This window comes from Rattus norvegicus, chromosome 20 (assembly GCF_021556685.1).
Source record: "Rattus norvegicus strain SHRSP/BbbUtx chromosome 20, alternate assembly SHRSP_T2T, whole genome shotgun sequence".
Lineage (NCBI taxonomy): Eukaryota > Metazoa > Chordata > Mammalia > Rodentia > Muridae > Rattus > Rattus norvegicus.
Window position 1 is genome coordinate 12,903,258 of NC_141553.1, and position 21,040 is coordinate 12,924,297.

Below are 21,040 nucleotides of genomic sequence, written 5' to 3' on the forward strand. Positions count from 1 at the left end.
GCTGGAGAGATGGCTCAGAGGTTAAGAGCACCCAACTACTCTTCCAGAGGTCTTGAGTTCAATTCCCAGCAACCACATGGTGGCTCACAACCATCTGTAAAGAGATCCGATGCCCTCTTCTGGTGTGTCTGAAGACAGCTACAGTGGACTTATATATAATAATAAATGAATAAATCTTAAAAAAACAAAACAAAACAAAACAAAACAGGAAGTCAGCCTGTCCCAACAGCCATGGATCCCTGACTTCAGAGTATGGGCCTGACTACCATCCCTCTTTACATACGGCACCAAGATGACATTAGATGGGACCTAATGGACCAGACAAACCTCAGGAGAAAATGCTCAGGGAGAAGCTCCTGTGCTGACCAGAGGAAGAGTCGTACCCATCGGCGTAAGCCCGGCGCCTTCAGTGTCTCCTAAGGCCTGCCCACCAGGGCTGTGAAAGCCCCTTGACAAACCAAAACCAAACAAACTACAAACCACACTGATACTGAGCTGACAGAAACAGCAAGGACTCCGAGGGCTAGGACTGGACAGTTTGGGCCTCGGGAACGGGACTACACAGGGAGACTGGAAGGAGCAGCAGGGAGGGCCTGGCTGGGGGGGACACAGGAAGAAGGGGTGCCGCCAGAGCAGATGGGGGTGGATCTGAAGGAAGCACAGTGGGAAGCAGAGTCAGGGCAGGCTGAGGATCATCGTTCAGTCTCAACAGAACCTAGCTCTTCAAGGTCACAAACCGGAGTCTGTCCCCTTAGTGGTGGCCAAGTCCACGTTCAGAACTGTAGGAAACAACCTTCCAGATGCATTCCTATGTGTGTCTGTACTTGCCGGCTCTACCCGTCTTCATCCACAAAGTCATCAGTCTAACCTAGGCTATAACCACCCAGGCATGGAGCCCTGGGGACAAGCCACTGGGACTGACCTGGTACAGGAGATGCCCACTTTCCCGGCATGGCCCAGGTCCAAAAGGCCCTTGGCCAGGTTCTCCTCAGTAATGGGACACTCTGCACTGGGCACTAATGCCTGCAGCCGGTCATTCACATCCACACAGCACGGTGCTGCAGGGAAGGCCCGCATCTGACGCCGGAGTTTCTTTCGGGCTGCGACAGCTCCCCTCCACCTAGAAGACAGACAGCTTAGCGTTATGGGACCGTGTGTTTAAGGCTCTTCCCTCCACCTAGAGGACAGATAGCAAAGCATTATGGGATAGTGTGTTTAAGGCTCATCCACTAGGGAAAAAACACAAAGTCCAGTATACAAATTTGGAAATGAGGTTTGTTATCATGTTTTAGATTATTTTATTTTCATGTATGTGAGTGTTTTGCCTGTGGACATATATGTGTACCTTGTACATGACTATGGATGGTTGTAACCACCATGAGGGTTCTGGGAACAGGTCTACTGTAGGGATGGCAAATGTTCTTAACCACTAAGCTATCTCTCCAGCCTGGAGTGTGGTTTTGACAATCGATTTAAGTTTTTTCTCAGCAAGAGTGCTTAAAATGAAAATTAATCTCAATCAAAATGTGAGCACAGTAAAAACAAGAGCAGTGAGCTCCAAGCTGCCAGACATAACAGTACTAACACTGAATTATCTCTGAAAAGCAGTCTGGACACAAATTTACTATACAGTGACCCCTTAGACCAGCAAACAGGCATGTAGGTCCCAACAACATGCATGTGAACAGAGATGTAACATGTTAATACAAATGAGGTCACTAAGGCACTGTCAAAGCCATGTGAGTCACTAGAGGGTCAGTCCCTTAAGGCACAGACATTCCCAACAGCATACTGCAACACCGAGCTAACAGTAACAGGAGAACCTGACACCATGCTACAGAGGGCGAGCCTCCACCTCCTATTGGGTAAAGTTTCTAGAAGGGCAGCAGTAGCTGCTACTTCTGAAGAATGGACGATGGTCTGTCCTAGAAAATTTTCTCCTGGATGTGCTCCTTTTTATACTGTTGCTGCTTTAAATTTCAGTTTAAAACAAATCACCCTACGGCACACTTAACGCCTGAACGGTGAGCTGAAGTGACGCACCGGGTGCTAAGCCACAGCTACACACAACCACCTCTGTGCTCCCACCATGCTCAGACTACGCTCGCCATTACCCGACCTAGAGCGGCCTACGCTGTTTAGTTGAACCCACACTGTTTGTATTTCTTCATAAATTGATCGTTTTCTACTATGGAGAGAGAAACTCAAACTTAATACCTGGACTTTTTTTTTTGTAACTTTATGACATTACCAAAGTGATATGAATTCATAAAAAAATGGACTTCAAATTTAATTTCCTGGCTTAAGATTTTTTAAATTGCTTTCTATTCACATTCACTTTTTTACCCAAGAAATCTGTATATAATCCCTGGTATAAAAGTATATAAAAAAGATATAGAAATCAAACATTTACTGATAATAAATTATGAAGAGGTTTACTTTGGTGAATATATAACTATCACATATTGAATATGAATATAATTTGCATACTAAGGACATAGATATGCTTGTCTTGTCTAACACAATGTGACCCAGTTGTAGCACTTTGACAGCCGCTGAGGGGTAAGGATACTAAAATATTATGGCTCTGGAGCTTCTCAGGGGCCAGAGAGACGGCCCAGCGGTTAACAACACTGGCTGCTCTTCCAGAGGACCAGGGTTCAATTCCCAGCTCCCACAGTCTATGACTCGGGTCTTAGGAAATCAGAGTCTTCCTCTGACCTTTCCTAGCTATCTGTGCATTGCGTACGCATGGCACACAGACACACATACGGGAAGAACACCGACACATGCAAAATAATAGATTAATCCTTAAGGAAATAGTCAAGATTCTGTGTTTTCCCTAACTAAACTAGTTTATTCCTATAGCATAAAGCTTTGTCTGAATAGTAAGGGACTTCAGGTCCTCCATAGAAAGACCAGTCTTGAGTCACAGACAATGTTCACTCACTGGTATGATGGCACAGCGGTGGAGAATCCACAGGCTATGTACAGCCACAGTGAAGTGTCACAGGCAGAGGAGCGAGCGATACCAAACGTGATCTCAGGTTCCTCACACGTTTGATTGTGAACTGACCGTTAGTCACTGCACATTCAGAAACCTTGAATAGTGCTGTCATTTTATTTTTCTGCAACCCTCAGAGTCAGTTACAGAACCCCACATTAAGAAGGTTTGTCCTAGACCTGTGATATGCTATACAATTCTTTCTCAATATCATGAGAAAACCTTCTACACCTACTACCCAGGCAGCCAAGAAAGCAATCCCCCTGCTGCTGAGTGCATCCTGTGGCTGAGCTGTGGTACGGGGAGGGCAGGGGTAGTAAATGCATTTTCAGCTCACAGTGAGTTACCACGAGGTAACGCCATCATAAAGAATCATGATTAGCAGTTAGTGCTGTGGTCAAGAGTACTCATTGCTCTTGCAGAGGACCCAGGTTCAATTCCTACCACGGTGGCAGCTCACGACTGTCTCTAAGTCGAGCTCCAATGGATGTGACACCTCTTCTCACATCCTTGGTCTCCAGGCATGCATGAGGTTCTTATACAAACAAGCAGACAAAACACCATATACAAGACAGATAGTAAAATAAATCTAAAAGAGAAATGGTTTTGAGTTTTTGTTTTTTTAAAGGCAGTATCAGTTTTTTATAAGAGAATACCAGTTTGAGAGAACCATTCATGTTAGTGAAGCCATCATGAATTATTTAACATATTCAAAGACATTTCCCTGTGTCTAATATAGGCAGTAAAACACAATAGATAACAATCAAGCACTCTATAAATAACTGTTCAAATACAGGACATTCCACGTCTCCTTCAGATAGTCGTCCTTATGAATCTGTGAGCCTTTCCTCTTTGGCTAATGAACTCATAGCTCCCGTAGAAAGAACCTGCTAAAAGACTTGTGTGTAGGTGGACTCTCTCCGTAAGAACACGGGACTAACCTTTGTAGATACTTGCAGAAGCACTGGAGTTCCTGGAGTGTCTCTTTTGCAGTCTGGAAAATTTCCTCAGCAAGAAACAAATCCACCAAGTGTGTACAGACGGCTTCACAACAGCGGGCTACGCGGACCTTCTGGTCTGTCTCTACTGCACTCCTAGAATAGAGGGCGATGACCACAGAAACAGCTACACCAAAGGTTACGGACACTTAAGCAGCTGCTTTAAAAGAGCGAGTCTGGGCCGGGAATCTGGTATACCAACTCGACACAGCTAGAGTTCTATGGGAGGAGAAACCTCGATGGAGAAAACATCTCCATCCGACTGCCGAGATAGGGAAGTCTGTAAGGCATCTTCTTGACTAATGATTGATGTGAGAGGGCCCAGCCCAATTGGGCTGGTGGACTACTGTGCAAGCAGTCCTGGGGTATATAGGAAAGGAAGCTAATCAAACGAGAAACTAGCCAACAGGCAGCGCTCCATGGCTTCTGTTCCAGCTCCTGCCTTGAGTCCCTGTCCTGACTTCCTTCAGTGATGAGCTGTGACAGAGCAGTGTAAGGCTTCTCAGTCATGGCCTTTATCACAGCCATGAAAACCAAACCACGACAGTATCTGCCAAGCATGTGTAAGGTCTGGTGTTGACTGCTGCACCCCCCTAGAAAAAGCTGGAGTCTGATGGCATGTGGAAATGTAATAACATATAACATTTCCACTGTAAGAGAAAGTTCAAGACTTATTTTTACTTAAAAGCAGAAACCTGGGAAGAGAACAGAAAAATGTCATATGGGGTGCCAGTTCAAGTCCAAACAGGCCGCTGTAACAATCCAGAAATAAAGCTGTAACTCACAATTGTTCCTAATACCCAGGAACCTGAGGTGAGAGCACCACTTGAGCACAGCAGTTGAACCTAACAAGAGCCCACACTCGGAGCCTCCACACATAAACTTTACTCTGTTAGGTGGGTGCAGGGTGGGGGTTGGGGGGGGAGTGTTACCTCCAATGCACCCACCATGGGTACAGGTGGAGGTTACAGACAATGTCCACTAGGTGGGTTCTGGAGACGGGATCCAGGCCATTAAGCTTGGCAATAGGGCCTTTGAACTTTTTTTTTTTTTTCTTTTCTTTTTTTTTCCGGAGCTGGGGACCGAACCCAGGGCCTTGCACTTGCTAAGCAAGCGCTCTACCACTGAGCTAAATCCCCAACCCCTGAACTCTTATTTTTAAATGACTACTTAGCCCACTCCAAAGTCTCACCAGCAGTATGTGTTATCTACAATCCACACACGATAAACACGAGTGGCTACTAGGAATGGCTTCCTCTGGTCAGATCATGGTTGCCCTCAGATAAATCAGTATCTCAGACTTTTCTCTTTTTCAAAGACAGCTGACGGCTCAGCTGGCCCAGAATTTGCTTTGTAGCCTGAGGTGGCTAAAACCTGTTCCTCTCCTTCAGCCTCACAAGTATCCAGATGACAGGCATGTATGGCTGTACCCAGATACAAAGAGAAACAATGTCACGTGATGCAGGTGTGTATGCTTCCTGTGCTGGGAGCCTGCAGAGACCGGAAAAGGGCTTCAGAGTCTCTGGAGGTGGGGTTATGTGAGCACCCACTGTAGATACTAGGAGCTAAACTCAGGACCTCTGGGAGAACAGCAAGCGCTCTTAATCACTGAGCCATCTCTCTGACCTTGGAAAAGAAACTTTTAAATAAAAGAATTCTATTAAACAAGGCAGCAGCAGAAAAACTATCAAGTTGAAATGGAAGTAACCATAAACAGGGGAGATTCATTCCCAGTAACTCAGCCTTGAGGTACAGAGAGCAAACTCTACAATACCTAGACCTGCAGGCACTTATCTCGCATGTCATCAAGCCCTGGGTTTTTATTTTTTAAAAATAAATTCACTAGCTTGGCATGGTGACACACACCTTTAATTACAGCACCCGGGAGGCAGGGGCAAGTAGGTGGCTTTCTCTGAGTTTGAGACTACTCTGGCCTGAAAAAGTGAGTTCAGGGCCAGCCAGGACTATATAGTGAGATCTTGTCTTAGAAAACAAAACACAACAAACTATATACTGAGTTAATCTGGTACATGGGAGGCTGGCATAAAAGAATAACCCAAGTTCAAGCCCAACAGGAACTACATAGTGTTAGGCCATTCTGAGCTACAAGTGTGCCCTGCCGCAGAGAACAGACATTTGCCATCATTTTGTGAGAGCTCCTCCTCAGAGCAAAGGGAAGCAGGCTCCCTCCTGACAGGAATAGGAGGAACCATCGACTGAAAAGGCTCTGCCTCTGTGTGGTGGACTGTGCTGTGCACTGTGGCCCGCCAGCTTCACCTGCTCTCAGTAGACATAAACACAATGGCAGACTTCCTCCACGACCAGTAGGCTTTCTTTCCTGAAGCGCAACAGCGAAACGATTAAAGCTCTCAGTGAAAAGGCTGAGGAAGCCTAACACACGAGTTTTAGAAAGGCTCCCTTACCTGAAGAACAATGGCATGTGGCCCGCTACAGAAAGGCTCTCTAGGAAATCTGCCAACAGACACATCTCACGCCTCCTGACAAGGACACTGAGGCAGAGGGCCTCTCTATCAGAACAGCGTGCTACTCTTGGCTGTCTACAAGCCGTTAATGCCAGCACTTGGGAAGCCAGGCCTGCATGTCTGAGCTTGGTCAAGGCCAGCTTGTGTACAGACAGCCAGGGCTATGGAGACCCTGATTACTTACTTACTTACTTACATACATACATACATACATACATACATACATACATACATACATTACAACCAGCTTGGCCACAGTCCCTCCTTCCTCCTACCACAGTGACATTCAGGACACAGTACTCCACTCACTTTAACTCCTGGGAGCAGGTTTCCCACACACACTCTGTCACCGTGAGTTCTGTCAGCTCTGCGGCCAGGCCCTTGCTCAGCTGAGTTAACATCAGTTCTCTCTCTTGCTTCAACCTAGAAGTAAAGAGAAAAAAAGCGCAAAGATAATACTTAGGAATAATAAAGAAAGGGGGTGGGCGGGGAGGTAAAAAAATTAATAAAAATAGATGTGGACGGGAGAGATGGTCCAGTGGTTAAGAATGTATAGTGTTGGGGTTGGGGATTTAGCTCAGTGGTGGAGCGCTTGCCTAGGAAGCGCAAGGCCCTGGGTTCAGTCCCCAGCTCCGAAAAAAAGAACCAAAAAAAAAAAAAAAAAAAAAAAAAAAGAATGTATAGTGTTCTTACAGGTTCAGGTCCCAGCACCCACATGACACTGCTCACAATTGCCTATAACTGCAGCTCCAGGGACCTAACGCCCTCTTCTGGCCTCCACAGGAACCTGCACTCACATTAATATGCCATCCACCCGCCAACACACACAGACATAGACACGACACAACACACACACACACACACCACACACACACACACACACACACCACACACACACACACACACATACACACACACCCTTAGTCAAATCTCAAATCATGAGGGTGGTGAATGGCCTAACAGGGTCAGATGGCAGGAGGGGAATCAGAGGTCAGAGGTCAGGGGTCAGGGCTGGTGCAATCTGACCTCCATGCCCATCTATCTATGGGAACAAGACATACTCACCTTTCCTCTTCAGCCCGACGCTTTTCTTCCTCTACCCTCTGCCTTTCCATGGATACTTCTTCAGCTGCAACGTGCCTCAGAATGCCTGTGGTGGCAGCTGTTATCAGATCCTCCACAGCAGCATTGGAGACTCTTAACAAAACAGAGCAGAAACCAGTGAGCACCATTCCCTCTTGCCATGTGAGACTGGGTTCTGGAACAGTTCAGCACGTGAAAACCAATCACAGGCGGGCAAGGGGGCTCAGCAGTAAAGGCTGCCATGCCGTGCTAGTATGCTAACCTGGATAATCATGGTAATTAGTAACACATACAACGAATGTTCCTATACAAAGAAGTGGGGGCTGGAGAGATGGCTCAGTGGTTAAGAGCACTGACTGCTCTTCCCGAGATCCTGAGTTCAAATCCCAGCAACCACGTGGTGGCTCCCAACCATCTGTAATGGGATCCAATGCCCTCTTCTGGTGTGTCTGAAGACAGCCACAGTGTACTTATTTCATATCATAAATCATCTTATTTTTGTAAATGGAACAGTAACGTGGGTCTTAACCACACAGAACTGGGTTGCGGATAAGGGAGAAAGAACAGCCTTATAAGGAAGGCCAAGCAAGACGGGCTGACATGTTAGGTGCCCCTCACTCACCCCAGAGCTGCGGCTACGTAGGCTGCCCCAGCGGAGCTGACTTCCTCACAGTCTACCTGCAGAGCCTCCTGGATGAGCTCGTCCACCACCTGTACTAGGTCCTAGGGAGAGAGCAGCATGGGGTCAGACCAGGCAGTGTGCCAAGGTAGACATCTCAGGTGAAGACTCTTAGTGACGTTTGTGAAGGTCCCAGCAAAGCACAGGGACCTCAGTGCAGGGTCGGTGCAGTTCTCCAAGAAGGACCTCTGAACCACAGAAAGGGGCCTTCCTTCCACGGGCTTAGGGCAAGCCTGCTGAGGACTGCCCTGTAGGTGGCCCAGCAGCACCTTTATCCGTCATTTCTTATGCACATCGAAGTCCTCAATTTCTGTGACCTTCAGGCTTCGCCTCTAAGCTCGCTTGGCCTCCAGTAGGGACAGTGCCCAGCATCTGAGAGGTCAGTGAGACACAATTAAGTTCTCACTTGTTCAACAAACAAGATCTGCTCAAAACGGAAGCCACTGTCTGTCAACAGGTACAAAGCAGTGTTGTGACCCACAGACCTGGTCAGTCTATTGCTGGGTATGTCACACAGGAGCAGGTGAATGAGTAAGAACAGACACGCAGGGTTCAGCTGGGTATTATGGGAGGGACCCATTCAAGTATAGCTCTGACTGCTGTGATGAAGATGGGCCCCTGTAGGTACTGAAGGCAGTGGCCCTAGCTCAGCCACCTAAGGCTGTGACTCTGAGTAGCTCCATCCTCTCTCCCTCACCCTCCTATCTAAGGAGACCAAGGCACACAGTGCCCTTGCACAGAATATTTCCAGACTCCATGAAGCTTCAATATGCAAGATCCTCACCGAATCAGAGTACACAGGCACGGGCTTTGGCAGCAGCACCTCAGGCTGCGTGGAGGCCTGGAAAAGGCTAGGAGTCACAGCTTGGGTCAGTGGCTGGACATGAGGCACTGGTGTGGCTGAGGGCGCAGGAGGCAGCTGTGGGAGGACAGCCAGTGGTGGCACATCCACTTCCGCCTCAACCTCCTCTCCTCTCCCACCACCTAGAAAGAAACACACGGGTGCTGAAGACACTTTTCCAGAACTACAAAACTAAGTCTATGAAGGACACAGGGCTACCGGTAACACGAGGAACAGACTGCCCTCCTGACAACAGCTCAAGGGACACGGCATAGGGTAACAGATGCTTTGTGTGGAAACCGCACCATAGTACCACAAGCCCAACCAGGGCTTCACAACTCCAAATCTAGGTGAAGTGAGAGATATTTAAGCATCTGGCCGAGACAGAACCTTCAGGTGACAGGGAGGCTTCCAAGAGGGAAAACGTACTACCACGCGACTGACTTACCTGCTGAGTCGCCACCAGATCTCTGAGCGCTGATGGGCAGCTCTGTAGCCAGGCTCTCGCCGACATACTTATTCTGGGAGTTAAAGCTGCACACAGGTGTGTGTCGAGGAACAGGAGGCAGTGGCCCTCCATTCACAACTTCTCCAACTGACACTGTCAGCTTCCGGCCAATAAACACTGACTTCCTGGCCTTGTATAGTCCCTCGGGTTCCAAGAATGCCGACCGGTTCAGCTCAACACAGCTACCCAGACCACAAAGAGTGCAGAGAGGAGTCGGCAGGAAAAGAATACGGCTATGTCTCCCCACACCCAACTACTGGATCCCCTATCAAAGCAAGACTGGACAGGTGTGACACGAGAAGGCTTCGTCTCGGGGAATCATGACCCAGGGCATTTCCAGCCATGCACGGAATGACACAAACTACTGTGGTCCTTTTTCAAAGATGGCGGCCCACCCCCTGAGGATAGAGCTAGAAGGAAGAGCTGCCGTAGGCTGAGGAAACACAAGCATAGGTGTCGGTTGTAATGGTGCCATCTGTTAGGAGAACAGCCTGTGAGCATCGCCAGTGGCTCCCTGACTACAGGGGCAGAACACCTCGGCAGGGCCTCCTAGAATCCCCAGGTCGTCTATCAGGTGTGCAGGGGGCAGACATGGGTGAGCAAAGGCAGTCCTCAGTGAACAGAATGGAGAAGGCTTACCTTCATCTTCAGGTTGTCTGGTAACTGACGAAGAACAATGATTTGGGGATAAGAAAGAACTGGGTCTGGTTCTTTTTATTCGCCTGGGTGTGAACACCTTTTACTCTACTTTAGGACACAGTGGCAGGTGGATCTCCGTGTGTCTCAGTGAGACCAGCCTGGTCTACATGCCAGGTCCAAGCCAGCCAGGACTACACATAAGACCCTATCTCAAACAAAGGGTGAGCTTGGTGTGGCCCCAAATGTTCATTGGGAATCCCTAGTTTCACAGCAGGAAAGCAGCACCCACAAGAGCCCCGAAAGCAGACTATGTCAGAAAGAGAAGGGAAAAGGAAAGGGAGGGGGCAGAGAAGACGGAAGGCCACAGGTTCAGTCTTAGCTCTTACCCATCAGCCACAGTGAGGCCATGGTAATTGAGGAAGCTGGTCGCCTCTTCACAATCTCGGAACAGCAGCATGCGGACGACACCATCCAGGGGGAAGACGGTAGAGCGCTGTGTGCTTACAGTGTATGCCACATTGAGTGCCCGGAGGGCATCCTTACGGATCTGAAAGAAGCCACGTCAATACAAGATCAGAAAAAACATAGAAAGCCAGCCATATAACCATGAGCTCCTGCTACAGCTCAGTTCCTGTGCAAGCAATCAACCAATTAGGGAGCTGGGCTTACGGATACTCAGATACTCAGGAATGAAAACTGCCAAACAGTCCCAAAGAAAGATGGTATGGGGCTGTTTACTTATAAGAAAAACCAGAATGTATCCCTCGAGGAGGGGGATGAAAACAAAGTGTCCAGCATCCCCTGAACCAAAAGTAGCCCAGGTAATGAAACCATGGAAATCTATGGGATGTGGGAGAAAATGCAAGCCATTAAATTATAAAAACAAAACTGGTTCATAGCAGTGTAACAAATACATAACAAGACAACAAAGAAAATCATGAAAATCCGAAGGAAAGCCTGTTTAGGTGTCAGGGCCTCTGGGGGCCTATGCTGTCTGTCTCCTCCCAGGGGTCACTAATTGCCAGCAATTCTCCTGGAGAGAGCACAGTGTCTGGTGTATTCTTAGTGCTCAGAGTACAGTGCAAACAACAGCATCAAAGTCCCCATCCCCACACCACCGGAAAGCTAGGAAGACACCAGAGTGAAGATGGTAAATGTGTAAGAACATTTAACAGAGATCACGTATACCAAAGAGGAAAGGCAGTCTGAGGCAATGTGAGCACTGAGAGATCAGGGTGAGCTCTGCTGAGTAAGGAAACAGGAAGGCACTGTGGCAGCTGGAACTGGGCTGAAGGACCAAGAAAGGGCTTAAGATTCAGGACCACAGAGGCCGCTGTCAGTGGAAAGGTTTCCTTTAAAAAAAATCCAGGTTTGGGCTGGAGAGACGGCCCAGTGGTTAGAGCACTGACTGCTCTTCCAGAGGTCCTGAGTTCAATTCCCAGCAATCACATGGTGGCTCACAGCCATCTGTAATGAGATCTGATGCCCTCTTCTGGTGTGTCTGAGGAGACAACAGTGTACATAACAGAAACAAATAAATCTTTAAATATGTATATGTAAAACTCTAAAAAAAATCCAGATTTTCCTTATTTGAAGTTACCTATGGTAGCCAATATCATATAGTAATGCCACTCATGTAAAAAGTAGTAACTACTCTCTCCCTCCTTGGCTGCTGAGGACAGCCACCATCAAACTTCCTGCTCTGGACCTGGGAGTCCATGACTAACCATCTGCTTCGGGCGTCAACCTGAAAAGGCAGCAGTGTAGAAGAGAGAAGTTTGGGAAAAGCTAGCCACCATGTACAAACACCAGCAGGTGACATCTGGATTGAAAACATTCGGCAGTGGAAAGACAACTGACTTTGGCTTGACTTAAGATTCTCTGGATTATGTGTAAAGAAGAGACTTGAGAGACAGGAAACAGAAGTGACCACGAGGAAAGCAGGAGCTTGGAGGGGTTGGGGCTGTGAAGGGCAGGCCTGCTGCTGGAGAGTGAGAAAATCCCCCCTAACTATCTGCTGTAACACTGCAAATCTGTAAGGAGAGGACACAAACTGCAGGAACATCGAGAAGTGGATGCAGAACTCCCTGGCAGAAACCTTCTAGTTTCTGGGTGTGTTGGTAACACACAGCCTGGTAGTGACCAACAGCTCTCCCGCTAGACTTAAGGCCCGCTCAGAGAGAAGGCAACTGTGCCTGGTAAGGAAACCTGGCCACCTACGCAGGGCTGGTGAAGCCACCGATCTTCCTCTAACTGCCATTTCCTTAAATATCTGTCCTGTGTAGTCCGCACACCTCAGGTGGAAACAATTCTAGAAAACCACAACCAGCCAAAGTGCAGAGTTGTTGGACCCAATGCCAAGGGCACAGCTCCAATCCCACTCCCACACCTAAGGCTCGGGGACAGTATGGGAGGCGGGAAGCAGAGGCTGGGAAAGCCAGAGGATCAAGAGGTTCGTCATGAGATGTGTCAGAAATCAGAAGCGACATTCATGAAGACTCCCCAGCACGGCTAAGCATGAGCTGGACAAGGACAGCAACAACAGGCACACTGATGCAGACGGGAAGTCCAGGAGGCCTCAACCCTCGCACAGAACAACAGGTAACTAAAGGAGGCTGAGAGCAGGAAGAGCACACCAAATGGTCCGTCTCAAAAAGACTGAGCATGGTGTCCTTATATTTAGGGGTGTGTGTGTAGACAGGCAGACAGATGCACACATATATAGACACCAATTTATGAAGAAATAAGCCATGAACTTGAAAGAGTAAGGACTGGAGCATGGGCGTTTAGAGGGAAGGGAGGGAGAGGAGAGATGACGTAACTGTATTATAATCTCAAAAAAATAAAGTTAAAAAAAGAAATACCACTTTTGAAAATGAATTCTTTGCCTAGAATATGACTGTGCATTTCCAGGACTTGGTGTGATCCAAGAGAAGAAAGCTGGGAGTGCAGAACGGCAGGCTTAGTACCTTCCAGACCGTCCTCTCCTGTTAGCGGCATGTTCACAGAAGGGCATGCTCTGAGAAGGAAGCGTGATGCTCCTTCCTGGGCATCTCTCACTCCAGAGGAGTAAGCGGTCTTCTGAAGGCCTCTGTAACCCCAAGCCACAGACAGGGCCGAGTGGAAAAGCACAACTCAGGTACTGAGTGAAATGAATTTATCAGCAGCAGCCTCACTCTCAAAATCGTTTATCCAGAGTCTTTCTACACTACTGTTCTCTCAAAATTTTTATTAATATTAATAATTTCAATGTAAAGGATTTTGTACAATACAGGATTTGTGCTTTGCGGTTTGTTTTCAGGAACTCACCCTGTCATTCCTAAGATTTCTGTGAGCCACAGAACCATGTTTGCACTACACTCCATGGTCTCTCTTGGTGGAGACCGGGTATCCCGTCATACAAGACTAAAGCAGAAGCCCCTTGCTGGGCTGTGACAGGCCCTGAGGAGACAGCTGGCTGCCCTCCTGGCAGAGTGCAGGACAGAGAAGCACACACTGCATAGTTACTGCTCCTGTTCTTACTCTGGCAGCAGCAGGCGCTCTACTCACCTGGTTAAAGTAACAGTGCAACAGGCACGCATTAAGGTAAGAAGCTGACTGCACCAGTTTGAAGAATCTCACGAAATTATTGCTGTTCAATGCAGCAAAAGCCTGGACAGCGAAGTCCACCTCCGGGGAGTTCCTAACATCAGGGTGGAACTGCTGCACCTCTCTGCAGGTCAGGGAGGTAAAGGTCAGGATGTTGATCTCAGTCAATCGGATAACTAACTACATTTCAGCAATACTGAGACAGCAAGTCTGAATGGTAACACAGACCACTGAAATCCAAGTCCCATAATCAGCTGCCGTTCTCACACTCAGCTGGTACACTATGGTCTCCATCCACCCCTCCTCCATCTATCTCATCCACCCATCCACCCACCCATCCACCCATCTATCCACCCATCCATCCACCCATCCATCTATCCATCCACCCATCCATCCGTCCATCCATCCACCCATCCATCCGTCCATCCACCCATCCATCCGTCCATCCATCCACCCATCCATCCATCCATCCATCCACCCACCCATCCACTTGAGACAGAATCTTCTGTATCCTAGGTGAGAGCCAAGCTCACTATGTAGACAAACATGGCTTTGAGCTTCTAATAGGATCACATGTGTGGTTTTAAAGCGTCTCTTTAAAAAGATAATAAACTGTGGGGCTGGAAGCATGGCTCAAAGGTTCAAAGCACTTGCTTTTCTTGCAAAGGGCCCAAGATAGGTTCCCAGCACCGATGTCAGGTGCCTCACACACCAGCTTACAACTTCAGTTCCAGGACAGTTGACACACTCTTCAGCTTTGATGGGACCCTGCATTCACATGCACAGGTCGACTCACAGACACATACTACACACAATTAAAAAACAATACTAAATAAAAATCTGAAACGGATGATAAACAGCTGGGCATGGTGGCATGTGCCTTTAGTCCCAGCACTCAGAGGTGGAGGTGGAAGGATCTCTGAGTTTCAGGCCAGCCTGAGCCACAGAATGAGTTCAAGAACAGCTAAGGCTACACAAAGAAACCCTGTCTCAAAAAAACAAAATAAATAAGTAAATAATACATAATAACTTAAAAGGATTTCCTAAAAGTTTAAGAAATAATTTAGCCATCAGTCATCAAAAAATTATTTCAAACTAATGCCAACTGATTGACACCTGCTTAACAAAACAGCCTAACAGAAAATATAACCAGTGTGTATTCAGGCACCCACATGTGTATTTACAGGCACCCACATGTGTATTTACAGGCACCCACATGTGTATTTACAGGCACCCGCATGTGTATTCATAGGCGCCCGCATGTGTATTCACAGGCACCCGCATGTGTATTTACAGGCACCCGCATGTGTATTTACAGGCGCCCACATGTGTGTTTACAGGCACCCGCATGTGTATTCACAGGCGCCCACATGTGTATTCACAGGCACCCGCATGTGTGTTTACAGGCACCCGCATGTGTGTTTACAGGTACCCACATGTGTGTTTACAGGCGCCCACATGTGTATCCACAGGCGCCTACATGTATATTCACAGGCACCTGCATGTGTATTTACAGGCACCTGCATGTGTATTTACAGGCGCCCACAGGTGTGTTTACAGGCGCCCACATGTGTGTTTACAGGCACCCACATGTGTATTTACAAGCGCCCGCATGTGTGTTTACAGGTGCCCGCATGTGTGTTTACAGGCACCCGCATGTGTATTTACAGGCACCCACACATGTACACAGGAGACCAAGGGTGTCTGGCGTTGTCCTGCACTGCCCTCCATGTTGGTTTCCCTGTTTCCCCTCCTAAAGGTCTACTGAAATGCCAAGCCAGCATTTCAGCTTCATTTGCTTCAGCAACCGACCTTCTCTGATGTCATTTAACTCTTCCTTTTAGCACACGCCATTGAGCAAACATTCTGAAAGCTGAACTGCTACCCACTGACAGGACTCCCCGAGGGACGGCACATGCTGGTCCCAGTGCTGCTCCCAGTGCTTTTCCTGACCCGGTCTGCCAACTGCACTAAGGAACTTCTACACATCAAGGCCCAACTTCTGAATCAGAAACCATACCTCAAAATGTCACCTTTGTTAAGATTGAGCAGGACATTGTAGCCCTGGAACTCTGCTTCGCTGGCACAAAAAACCCCCTTGTTCCTCAGGTCCTGGTACATCTCCTTCAGACTCTGTAGACATTTGGTCATATTCTCGTTGTTGATCTTGGCATCGAAGGAGGACATAGGTTCCTCACACATAAAGTGGGCACAATGGATGTGAAATCGGGTACACTTCTCGATCAGAGACACCGTCAGGGGATCGCAGAGGTGCTGCTGTGTGATGTCCTGTTCAAGGTTAGAGGAGGATTACACACTCACACGTGCACTGACTGCTCACACAGAAGCCACAAACACACAAGATCCATGAAGAACCAACTTTGAGAAAAAAAATTATGCTTATGAGTTGAATTACATTTGAACTTGAAACTAACCCAATGAAACAATCAAATAGTTTTATGAGGGCTCAAAGAAAATTCTATTTTTGTTTCAGATAAAAATATCTGTGTAAAATGAAAGTTAGATGTTCACTTTGTGAATATACACGGCATTTCCTAGTTATCTGACTGGAGGGAGCAGATACCTTCCGTATACCCCGTGTGCGGTTCCACACGAAGTCATACCAGTCCCGAAGGCTGCCTTCCTTTTGATCCATGATCTGGGTCACTAGGTAGTCCATGGTCCTGCTGAGAACTGCTGAGGGTCTCAGCTCATGTGGCAGGGGCTCCTCCTGATCCGCAGAGGACCGGCTGTACTCCTTCACGGCTGCTGCATGGTCCACCTGGGGGCAAGAAATAGGGACAAACTGCTTTATGGCAGTTTTCCGGACCTTAAACTCAGGAGGAAATCACGTACACATTGTGGTGGTTTGAATGGCATACGGAATGGCACCATCAGGAGGTGTGGCCTTACTGGAGGAGGCAGGCCCTTGTTGGAGGAGTGTGTCACTGCCTAAGTGGGCTTTGAGGTCTCCTCTGCTCAGGCTGCACCCAGGGTGGAAGAGAGCCGCCTCCTGGCCTCCTACGGAGGGAGTCCCCTGGCTGCCCTCTGATCAGATAAACTCTCAAGATATAGAACTCTCCGCTCCTTCTCCATCACCATGCCTGCCTAGACGCTGTCATGCTCCTGCTCCCTGCCATGATGATACTGGACTGAACATCTGAACCTGTGAGCCAGTCCCAATTAAAAGTTGTCCTTCTAAGAGTTGCCTTGGTCACGGTGTCTGCTCACAGCAGTAAAATCCTAAGACACACATCTACATGACATCAATGCTTGAGAATGTAATTGTTAAATGAAAATGTTCCATTAAACATGAGACATTTCAAGGACAATAAAAGCTAAGAAACTTGAGTCAGGCAAATACAACAAGGCATCAAGAGGGTGTGAGAGGGATAGGAATGTGCATGAAGACAGACAGCCCGCCCAAGCACAGCTGTAACAGGTAGACCGGCTTCAAGCAGCAGGACGGATCTCAGCTGTGTTCAAGTGTCAAGTTAGACCAACACACCATAAATAAATTGGAGATGGGAGTGAGGACCAGAAAGGGTTAGGGCAGGGTCCCGTGGGTCAAGGTCTAATGGAGGAGGTGCAGGCCTGATGGAGGAGGTACAAACTTCCCACGAGGGGCTGTAGCTCCACCTCCCATCTGCAGAAGACAACAGGCGTGTGCAGTGGTGGAGACGCGGGCCCTGGCTGTCTGTGGAGCAGAAGCCCTGGGTCTACGATGACACATGTTGCCAGGCTGGAGACCCTGGGCCAAGCAAAACTGAAGGGCACAGAATGCAGACTGTGCAAACTCTTTCAAACAACTTAGAATGGGAAACAGCTCAAGTGCAGGGAAGGCGACGCCCTTCGGCACACACATGTAACAGTCAGGATCCAGGAAAACAGAACCAATTTACAAACAAAAACAGTGCTGGGCGGAGGCAGAAGCAGAGGTGGCAGATCTGAGTGTGAGGCCAGCCTCGTCAGAGTGAGTTCTAGGCCAGCCAGGGTTATACAGACGGACCCTGTCTCAAAAATCCAAAACCAGACACAAAGAAAACACTAGGGCCATTGAGATAGCTCAGTGTAGGGGAGGGCACCGGATGCCAGGCCTGACAACCCGAGTCCAGTCTTCAGAACACAGTAGAAGGAGCAACTCTTACATTCACTGTGACACATGTGCACACGCACATACACGTTTGCACTTACAGAGTAAACAAATATATTTTTAAAAAATCAAAATCCAAACAGCAGGAGAAAAGCAGAAGCCATTATGACACATGGGGCCCTACCTGGTCAGTCCCTGGGACAACTTCAAACACGCTCAGCTGGCTCCGGGTCTCCCGCAGGTACCGCTCCTTCTCAGGACACATGTCAGGGCACGTCCCCACGAACGCCCTTGCTTTGTCCAGGTCTGTCCTCTTCACCCGAGCTGAGTGACACCAAGCCAGAGGTAAGGGTGTATGTACCACAGGAAGTGTACTTTCATAAAGCACGGAGAAATCTGCCTGTAATCCCTGCACTCAGGAGACTGAGGCAAGGGGATCCTAAATCTGTGGCCAGCCTGGGCCACGTAATGAGTTCAGGCCAGTCTAGAACACGGAGATTCTGCTTCATCTGGGCACTGCCCCTCAACGGTCAGCACAAAAAGAAATGTCTCTTAAGCTTGGGCCTCTGCAATAGACCTCATGGCCCACCCTGCCAGATGATCGGTATCTTTGTCTCACGAAAGCCCCTAGCCACAGCTACATCTCTCCCTCTCCAATAGTCAAACACACTCACCACAGACTTAGGATGGAAGATGGGAACTACAGAGACAGCTCAGCGATTACGAACGTTAGCTGCTCTTCTAGAGGCCCTGGGCTTAATTCCCAGCACCCACATGGCAGCTCACGACTGTATGTGAGTCGGTCCACTGGGGTCTGGCCTTCCTTGGCAACAGGCATACAAATAGTACATAGACAAGTATAGAGAGAACCTCACACACGTAAAATAGAACATTTAAAAATGTTAGAAGACAGAGCACTTAAAAGTGTGCTCTGCCAGTGTTCCGTATTTCTCATCATGGCCTCAGGGGGTTACGTAATAATGCAGGAATGTAATCAAAAATTAAATCTGCAGGCTGGATGCCAGTAGCACACAACTTTAATCTCAGCACTTGGGAGGCAGAGGCAGGCAGATCTTGGAGTCTGAGGCCAGTACTTAGTAAGATTGTGTCTGTCTGTCTGTCTTGTCTGTCCTCCCTCCCCCTCCCCCCAAATTTGTTAAAGACAAATATTCTGGGCATGGTGGCCCATGCTTTTAATCCCAACACTTAGGATGCAGAGGCAGGCAGATCTCTGTGAGCTCAAGGCCAGTCTGGTCTACAGTGAGTTCTACAACAGCCAGGGCTACACAGAGAAACCCTGCGGGGCAGGGGAGAGGGTATGGAGGGGTTGAAATATCCTAGTATCCTGGACTCTGTCTTAGCATTCAGAACTGCTTAATGAAGTTACCTGGATGAGAACGCCGGTTACCTCAGTGAGTGCCATTCTCTTTACTCACAGAATGAAAGGTTTTAAGCAAAACTTTTCAAAACAGCATATACATATTTTAGTCCTTAGTTTAAGCTCATTTGAATGTTTTGGGTTTGGTTTTGCTTTTTCGACTACTTAGCTCAGGCTACCTTGGAGCTCACTGGGTACAGCAGACTGTCCTGCCTCTATAGAGCTCTCGGCTACAGCTGGCCAGGCTCTGGGACTGGGGATACGTGTGACTGAGCCAGGTTTCCTTGCCATAAGAATCCTGGATATTCTAATGTCAACTTGACACAAACTAAAGTCATCTGAGAGGAGGGAAACGCAATAAACAAAACGCCTCCGTGAGATCCAGCTGAAGGCCTACAGTTAGTTCATCCTCTTCACTCGTGACTGACATGGAAGGACCCAGCCCATGGGGGGTGCCATCCCTAGGCTGGTGGTCCTGGGTTCTATAAGCAGAATAAGCAAGCCACTGGAAGCAATCCAACAGTGCCATTTCTACATGCCCTCGGCATCAGCTCCTGCCTCCAGGTTCCTGCCCTGACTTCCTCGATGCTGGACTATGACGTGGTGACGCACGCTAACAAACCCTTTCCTCCCCAACTTGGTTTTGGTCACGGTGTTTCATGGCAGCAATAGAAACCCTAAGGCAATAAATTTATTGGAAATGCATAAATCGCCAAGTCTATAAATCCTGCCAGGTGGGACAGATATGTGTAATCCCAGGAAGCTGAGAGAGGAGAATCGTTAGGTTCAAAGCTAGCATGCGTTTAAGAGCTGTAAAGAAATCTCACACAGCTGAAAATTAAGAAAAAACCGTAGGGGCTGGAAAGGTGGCTTAGAGGTTAGAGTACAAGATGCTCCTTCGAAAACCCAGGTTCAATTCCCAGCACCCACATGGATGCTCACAGCTCTCTGAACTCCAGTTCCAGAGATCTGATGCCCTCACACAGACAGACATGCAGGCAGAACACCACTGCAAGTAAAATAAACATAAATTAAAAAAAAAACTGTAAAGAATCCATGGGTTTTCATATGGGGTACTGTGCACGTGTAATGCTATTTTAACATTCTTTGAGAGTAGTACATTCAGTCTAACATTCCGAAGGGGAACAATGCCTGAAACGGAGAATCCCCTCTCACTTCTGCCTTTCAGACACCTGTTCCTCTCTACCAATAATCAGTGTAATTCCCTACATCCTCCCACACACACAGACAGACACGGTCATCACACATTAGTACACACAGCTCTCATCTCCAGAGACCAGCGCACAGTAAGACCAGGCACAGCTTATCAGAAATCCCAAGAGTCAGTGGCGGTGGAGCCCTGTGGCTCCCCAGAAGCTGCTTCAACACAACCCTGCAGGGAATCTGGAACGTGTCTCTGTGCGTCATACCTTGCCGCATGATGCGGTCTCTCTGATCCAGAAGGCGGTACTTCTCTTCAGATGTGTCAGCCACGGTCCCGATCAGGGTGCTAAGAGATGACACACAAGAACCAAGGCCCTCGGAGCCCTCAGATCCAGAGTCAAAAGGATCTGCCTCGAACTGGTGGATCTTCAGAAGACCGGGCTTCTTCACTGGAGAGCTACGAAGGAAACAAACATTTGGGGCCTTTGGACCACTTCCACTTCCTAATCGTTCAAGACCTTTTGGTCCTCTAAAGCTAAGAAAATACAGCATTAAAACCATAGAAGCCAGCCAGGCATTGTG

The 21,040-nt window shown here is 48.1% G+C and overlaps 1 protein-coding gene across 2 annotated transcripts in view; it reads right to left on the minus strand.

Moving 5' to 3' along the window:
• Mcm3ap (minichromosome maintenance complex component 3 associated protein) overlaps positions 1-21,040 on the minus strand; it is a 37,449-nt gene that overhangs the window by 12,393 nt on the left and 4,016 nt on the right. For both annotated transcript variants that reach the window (NM_001434619.1, NM_001434618.1), the window contains 13 exon segments: positions 923-1,120; positions 3,946-4,098; positions 6,795-6,908; positions 7,551-7,682; positions 8,191-8,291; positions 9,032-9,231; positions 9,537-9,778; positions 10,622-10,782; positions 13,785-13,947; positions 15,844-16,112; positions 16,408-16,605; positions 18,101-18,240; positions 20,725-20,915. In NM_001434619.1, the coding sequence (NP_001421548.1) occupies positions 923-1,120; positions 3,946-4,098; positions 6,795-6,908; positions 7,551-7,682; positions 8,191-8,291; positions 9,032-9,231; positions 9,537-9,778; positions 10,622-10,782; positions 13,785-13,947; positions 15,844-16,112; positions 16,408-16,605; positions 18,101-18,240; positions 20,725-20,915 (2,262 nt within the window).